This window comes from Cynara cardunculus (genome assembly GCF_001531365.2).
Source record: "Cynara cardunculus var. scolymus isolate 2C chromosome LG 13, CcrdV1, whole genome shotgun sequence".
Taxonomy (NCBI): Eukaryota; Viridiplantae; Streptophyta; class Magnoliopsida; order Asterales; family Asteraceae; genus Cynara; species Cynara cardunculus.
Window position 1 is genome coordinate 40,894,896 of NC_037540.1, and position 7,785 is coordinate 40,902,680.

General features: G+C 37.6%; 1 protein-coding gene across 1 annotated transcript; it reads right to left on the reverse strand.

Moving 5' to 3' along the window:
* Positions 1-1,093: 1,093 nt before the first annotated feature.
* Positions 1,094-7,085, reverse strand: LOC112525064. The gene is made up of 3 exons (XM_025135002.1): positions 7,039-7,085; positions 6,051-6,453; positions 1,094-2,035 (listed from the first exon to the last, which is right to left on the reverse strand). The coding sequence occupies exons 1-3, from the start codon at positions 7,083-7,085 to the stop codon at positions 1,211-1,213; spliced, it is 1,275 nt and encodes a 424-aa protein (XP_024990770.1). The 3' UTR covers positions 1,094-1,210.
* Positions 7,086-7,785: the final 700 nt, after the last annotated feature.

The window sequence follows — 7,785 nt, forward strand, 5'->3', positions numbered from 1 at the left end:
ATAAGAATAACTTTATAACTTTACAAATATTATCGGCTTTTCTTTTTTAATTTATTAATTTTAAAAAATATAAATATATTTTTACATATTTTACTGTTTATAAAAAACAAAACGTTATATTTTTTACAAAATAAAAATAGATAAAAAGTTGCATAGACAAGAATGACACTGAGATAAGATGAAAAGCAATCGGAAACTACAATAGGGTATTATAGTAATTTTACATTGTCATTTAACTTATCGTCTTATTTTTATCAAATATATCAGTTGATAAGCTATTGTTAATCAACTGGTAATTTTACAGCTAATATACCAAATATAACTGAAACCCCTTTAACATAAAGACGTTTTGGTTTGAAATCAAGCAGACGAATGGACCTTCGCTTTCAAACTGCATCCTAAAAAAGTAACACGTATTCACAAGTTCATATACTGTCGTGGTGCAACCGTTAAAGGATTGTCTCTGCTGCCACCGCCACTGCTACCAACACCACTGTCACCGCTACCACCATCACCATCTCTGTGTCACTATCACCATTGTCGCAGTTGTTGCGACCACCGACAATTAATGTGTTTTATTAGTTTTATCATATGTAGTCTTTATAATTTAAAGAATAAAATACGAAGATGTGACAATTAATGTTTGGTCTGCGAAATGAATTGATCAGGGATTCCGTTGAATTCCACAATTGCAGGATCTGATAAATATGTGAAGGATTTGAATTCTATTTCATAACAAATGAACAGAACTTAGAAGTTGGTTTTAAAAAGACGAAAATAACCTTTACATCCAATTGAACCACCGCCTCCATCTGACCACCCTCGTCACCAATAAGCCGCCCACACCCTTCTTGCCACCAACACCTTCGCTGCAACCACCACCATCAATCAATATTATCATTCCGCCACTACCACCCACCCACCATCCCCAGCCCATCATCATCACCATGCCACTATTGTTCGCCGTCACAGCCGCCACTCACCACCCCCAACACCACCACACCAATATTGTCGTTACAGATACCTAATTCATGGTCCATTCGAGTAGTACAATCGTTACTGCACGATGTACAAATGCATAAGGACAAGGTACAGACAGTTAATGCACGAGGTACTATTGCAATATATCAAATAATACACTCCAATAAACAACTTTCTGCTGGCAGATAAAGTAGGTGTATAATCCCCCTAACCTCAAATATTACCAAAATTAGTACAAACTAAACCCGAATAATTGACTAACGATAATTCCGAGCCCGAGTGCGATCGCCACCAACGACGAAATCCACGTCAGCTTCTCCGTAATTCTCGGGATCCGATCTTTCAACGCCTGGCTACATGACCCGATAAAAACCGTATAGCTTCCCATCGCGATAACTGTTCCCACCAAAAACATGCCTAGAAAAGCCGCACCGGCCATCCGAGACGGGAGGGCAAGTGCCGGCAAGACCATCATAAGCGCATCGGGTTGTAACCCGTGGATTATTCCGGTGGCGAAAGTTGCGAATCCAATTTTCTTCTTTTTGCCGACGGTGGGGTCCGCTATCGAAGCCTCGTAAACGCTGACATCACACTCACCATTCTCGAGGGCGACACACGGAGTTGGGACTTCCGAGGCTTCACGGATTCCCATGGCTCCAATGACAAGAAGGGTAAAACCGACAACTCGTGTACCCCATGTTCTTATGATCTCAATATGGAGCCGGTCTTTTAAGAGCAAGAAAAGCAAACCGAATATTACCTGGCCCGCATCATGCCCGCATCCCCAGAGGGCTCCAACCATAGCACTCTCGACTCGAGACCGGCCAATCGAGAGCGGGGCTAGAGCAGCAAGGTGGTCTGGTCCAGATAAAGTGTGCAAGCAACCGGCAAAGAAACCGGTCCACGCACTGCTCAGCAACTCGCTTCGGGCAAATGCGCCCGAGCCTGTTTTGGTAGCAGTTTGAAACGAGGCAAATGCTGGCGAGACGAAAACCGGTTGAACCACGAAAACAAGGAGAGCCGAAAGCAGAATTACCGTACCAGCAGCGGCTGCCTGAAAAAACCGACCAATAAAAATGAACACGTGATTTACTTTAAAATAAGAACGAAAATGTAATGAGATTTGATTTACGCTCCATCAAAAACACGCTAAACTGCCAAGATACGTCACTGGTTAGGAACGGACCATAAAACCAAATCAAACAAACACAGTATATCCTCATCAGAAGTAGGGTCGATGGGGTCAGGGGTGGGATGTACAAAGTCCTAAATACCCTAAAATTGTATAATATGTTATTACTCCTTTCATCCTCAATTAGTTATCCTACTTTGACTTTGATCGTCAAAAAAACTCGTCACAGGTCCTACTTTGACTTTGATCGTCAAACAAACTAGTTTCGGGTCAAAATTGATACAAGCATATTTAATTTTTGAAAATCCATGATTATACAAAAGGCACAATTATTGTTATAAATGCAAAACTAATTAGTAAAGTGAAGAAAATAAATATTCCCTTCGTCCCAAAATAAGGGTCCACATTTCTATCTTTGGTTGTACTGAAATAAGTGTCTGCTTTCCAATTCTACCCTTAGTTTTGAAATGAAGAAATTCATTACTTCCTCTATTATTAAGGGTAAAATTGTAATTAGTTAATTGAAAGTATAATAATTACACATTCCTAAAACTATAGTTTGACAATTAGAATCAAAGGAGGATAACTAAGAGAGACCAAAGGAGAATCATAGGTATGTCATTGTGATCTAGTAACAAAAACCCGTTCTTACAGCCTGAAAACATGACCTAATCTTTGAGATCGTTTCACTTACGCTTTATATGATTTAACAAGTATTTGTATTTATAAATGTAGCAAGAAAGAGTGTAATAACGATCAAGAATGGTACACGATATGAGTATCGTGTAGAAAGCAAGTAGGGAAGTCGATGAGAAAACCATGGTATCCTCGAATGAAAATGTGAACGACTAACCTACATGGCATAACTTGGCGTCGGCTACCATTTCCCTCACATAAACTCTCAATGCGGATATTTAAAAATGTCTACAAGTGTGGAGATGACTTTGTGATCCTATAACCTGTAATTCTACGATATGATAAGACATATCACACAATTCTAAGTATGTAATTACAACTGGCAAATAAAGGCTAGGCCTTAGAGCTCCTCCCCATTGGGATCCCGTTCGAATCTTCTTAGGACCACTAAGGATTTTACTAGTTGATCTCTTAAGGACCCATGAGATTAGTCGAGGTGCGTGCAAACTGGCATGGACACCCGCGATTACTAAATAAAAAGAGTACATAATTGCACAAACTTCCAAGCTTGATAAGAAATTTATGAATGCTTCCACGTGTTGTTTCAAGCATATTTTGTATGCTTGCATTATATTTTTAGCACTAAATTTTCAAATATGTAACTTGTGAATGTAAATCTCTTCGATTGAAGATAAAAGACCAAATATACCCCTCATATGTCATTGATCTTGCATCCCTTCATATTCGTTGTCAACAATTTTAGAATATTGTAACAACTCACAACTAAACATAGTGCAAGACCCTCACAACTACACCCTCACAACATAAGATGGAGATTCACCACGGGCTAGAACCACCGGTGGCATCTATAAAGCTACTTACATGAAATGATTCATATATGGGTTAAACGAGGTCAAAGATCAACTTATTCCAGCTAAGTTTAGTTCAGAAGACAATTCAAATTCCTCCCGGCCACGAAGGAGGGGGTAACCGTGGGTGTCTAGGCCAACTTGTGCGCACCTCAGCTAATCATGTGGAGCCCCCTGAAGATAACAACCAAGAATATCCCCAGTGGGCATGAGGACTCTCGAATGAACGACCTATAAGGAGAAGCACCAAGGCCTAGCCTTTATTTGCCAAATTCTTTTTTCTTTTTTCGGAGTGGGAAAGGGGTGGGGGTTGCTTCACATGGACATGACATAAAATAAACCAAGTGAGCACAGTATATCCAACTCGGAGGCAAGGTATGGGGGATAGGTTGTACATAGACCTTTCCTCCACCCAAGAGCTAGAGAGGTTCTTGTGAAAACTCCCGGCCATTACATTACTATTCATGAAAGTAATAAATTGAAGTACCATAATAACCTCAACAAACATATTTTCTATGTCATCCATCCCATGAAGATTAGAAAATTTTCCATTCTAGGTCCCATAATTGCAACACATTCCTTTTTGGGAAGTTTGTCAACTTACAATTACTTATTTGTTCATCATCATAATTATAGGGAAAAAAAACACACAACAAGATTTTCTTATCTCCTACTTAATAATGGGCATTTTAGACTATTTGGAGTTGAATACTTTCCTAAACCATGTGCCAACGCCAACCATTTAGGTCCACAAGATCCCTTAAGATTTTTTCAATTTTGCAACATCAGTGCCAATAAAAATCAAGCAGACTGGTCATAGACCATCAAAAAGAAGAGAAGCAAGAAAGGAAATGAAAGAAAACAAAAACAAATCTCGTGGTTTTAACTTGTTTGAGGATTCAATACAATTCAAAAGATCCACCTCAAACTTATGAATAAATCAACCTTGAGCCTTTACGAGATCGATCTTAAAAGCAAATATGAATATGTGTTTGACACTTTAAAAGGCAGCACTACTAAAAAGTAAAGGAAACATTGAAATAGAAATATGCATATGCAAAAAAGAAATTAAAAAAGTAGCCTTGTTAATAAAAATGCTGAAGATATCGAGTTCTTGAGGTTGTCGCTATCTATTTTGTAGGACACTTGCTTGACTATATGAACAATCTATCTTCAGATTCATATATTTTCAACAATGGGTAGATCGGGAACTTCCCGTTATCGTTCATGCCATTAGCCATTTATAGGACCCTAAAATAAAATATGGTTCTTTCGCGTATTTGCAGGGTTGTTATATATGCATATCAATTCCACAAGCAGATCCTAATAGAACTTTACACTAAACTAAATTCAAATAAGGAAAAACAACTCAAAAACAGACGGTGGACCATAAATCCTCCGGTTCTCTCTCAATCAACAACATTTAGGGCCCGTTTGGTTTGACATGTTTTTAGGGAATCGGATTTCGTGGAAGGACTGGGAATTTTTAGAGTGTTGGTCTGATGGATTTGGAATGGAACTTTTTATTGTAAATATTTGTTTATTTTATAAGTAATCTGTTTGTTTGAAGGCGATGGAGAGATTAGGGTAGATTTGATGAAAAAAGCAGGCTAATGATACAATGGAAACAATTGAAATCCATTGGATTTGTATTTGAAATGATAGCCATCTCCAAAGGATTTCTAAATTCGTCGGTTATGGATTTCAAATCCAAACTTTCCTTCAAACCAAACACATAATTGGAATGGAATTCAATTTCAAATCATGCAAACCAAGCAGGTCCTTTGGGAATTTACATGCATAAAGACAATAATTTAAGCTTTCAACACTAATCATCCTTCTGATTCTTAATTCTTTATCTTTCGTATGCAAATTTTTTGCCAATACTACTCGAACTAAAAAATGACATGAATGCTTTCGATTTTTCACCATCTTTAGGGTCTAATGAAAGTATGTAATAACCATTCATTGATCTGCAAACCGATTCGGTGCAGGTGCTTATTGATGTTTGAGGTTAAAAAGGGTCATTCATTTGATACTCCAAAAGTCAAATGCTGACTTCTTTATCCTTAAAGCACTGTAAATTACCTTTCTAGATTATTTATCCTTCATATGCAATTCTTTTAACACATTCGCATATATCAGCACAAACCCTAAATTTGGGATAAAAATTGAGAACAATATCATGGAATAGAACAAAATTCCAGATGCTATTCCAAATTTCCAATCACTGGCGACTTCGTAAAATTATGAAGAATCAAAAAAACCCTATAAGTAATTTTCAACACGAATCAGGATTTGAATCTAAATAGCCAATAAATTCGTTTGAATTCAAACATTAGATAAAAAAGCATATTTAAACCCTAAAACAACAATTCGATTTAACAATCATCATCGTAATATAAGAGATTGGGTTCGTAATTACTAATTACCTTCTGTTTGTGAGAAAATGCCTGCGACAATTGCTGGAGAAACTGAGGTTTGGGTATAACAGAACCCTTATTTTCAGAAAAGGTCAAATCTCTTTCTGGGGTTTTGATAACCGGAGATGAAGAATCGAATGACGGATTTTGTTCATGTTTGCAAGAGATTGAGTTGACTCGGATGGTGTAGTGGGATGGATTGAATAGCTTAGTAGGTTGAAATCGAGCGAGATGGGGAAAAAATGGACGTGGTTTTAGATGCTTTGAAAGGATATGGTGGTTGGGGTTGTAGATAAGCTTTTCCATGGTGGCGCCGCCGTGTCTGCCGTTATCTCCGCCGCGCTCACTATGTGTGAGAAGTTGCTCCACCGAGTTGACAGAGAAATGGTGGATTTCAGGATAGAAATCTTGACTGTTCGCCAATTATGTTAACCATGACGTGGTACCACCAACTACTTTTTCATTTCTTGACATGTAAATACATTAAATTTTAATATTTTTTTATTAATAATTAAATGTTTAACATAATTTAACTTGATTTCTAACTTCCATTTTGATAACCATGATATAAAATTTTAAACATTTAAGTACCCGGATAACCGGTTGAAGTATTAACCGATTACCATGTTGATATGTCGAGTGATATGATATCCAGTTAATGTTTCACCAAATAATACTGAGTTGGATATCACATTACTCGTCACATCAGCATGGTAACCGGTTAATGCTTCAACCGGTTATCCGGGTATTTAAATGTTTAAACCTTACATTTTAGATACCAAAATGGAAGCTTTGAAAGTACGTTATGTAAAATAGGAATCAAGTTAAAGCACGTTATTTTTTCATGCAATTTGCCATTTTTCATAATTATAAATTTGTTGTTTAAAATCCGCAGTAATCTCAGGCCTAGGCCATAGGTCGAGTATAGTCCAGTATCCAAAATTGCAAATTCTAGAAATCCCTCGATGCTCATGATCCACATGTCTCAACCTCTTACCTCTCGAGTTGTCGATTGTTGTAACTGGTATATGTCTCGTGAGCCATTACTTGTTCTTTCTCATTAATACAACTTTGTGTTACTGTTCTCTCTTCCTCCGTGTGACCTGCTCTGCTACCATTGCTCTCTCTTCCTAGGGTCGGTCTTAGGGGCCGTTTACCCAACACTTACTCGGTAAGCGCTTACCAGTAAAATTTAACACTATCATTTACTTAACGATTAGATTTTAGTCCACCAAAATGGTTTCGTATGCAACAATTTACCCGGTAAGCGCTTACCGTGGTAAGAGTCGTCGCATTCACTTACCGGGTAAGACTCTTGGTCCTTCTCTTGCTCTTACCGGGTAAGATTATTGGTCCTTACCATATTTATGTGCTTACCGTGGTAAGAGTCGTCGCTCTCACTTACCGGGTAAGACTCTTGGTCCTTGTCTCGCTCTTATCAGGTAAGATTATTGGTCATTACCATATTTATCTGGTAAGGTAATGTGACTTGGTGTTCACTTACCCGAGTAAGCGTTTGGTAAACGATCCCTTAGTGTTTTTGATACTCTATGCGAAAATATTAAAAAGGCCCTTATGACTATATTTTTAAACCAATGTAACAACGAAACATAAGATTTTTTAAAGGGTTTGGAACCTAGTCAAGCTATGTGTCTCATCCTCATGCTGATTTTTTATTAACTATAAGCGTACTCGCGCAATGCAGCGAGATACATCGTGATTTTAATATTTCATTTTATTTTTT

Bases quoted from the DNA above. Each gene is read 5' to 3' on its own strand.
- LOC112525064 (XM_025135002.1), bottom strand. From the start codon at position 7,085: ATGGCTCACGAGACATATACCAGTTACAACAATCGACAACTCGAGAG. The intron at 6,454-7,038 runs GTAAGAGGTTGA...ATTGGCGAACAG, and splicing joins AACAATCGACAACTCGAGAG to TCAAGATTTCTATCCTGAAA. The intron at 2,036-6,050 runs GTAATTAGTAAT...CGGTTTTTTCAG, and splicing joins CATTTTCTCACAAACAGAAG to GCAGCCGCTGCTGGTACGGT.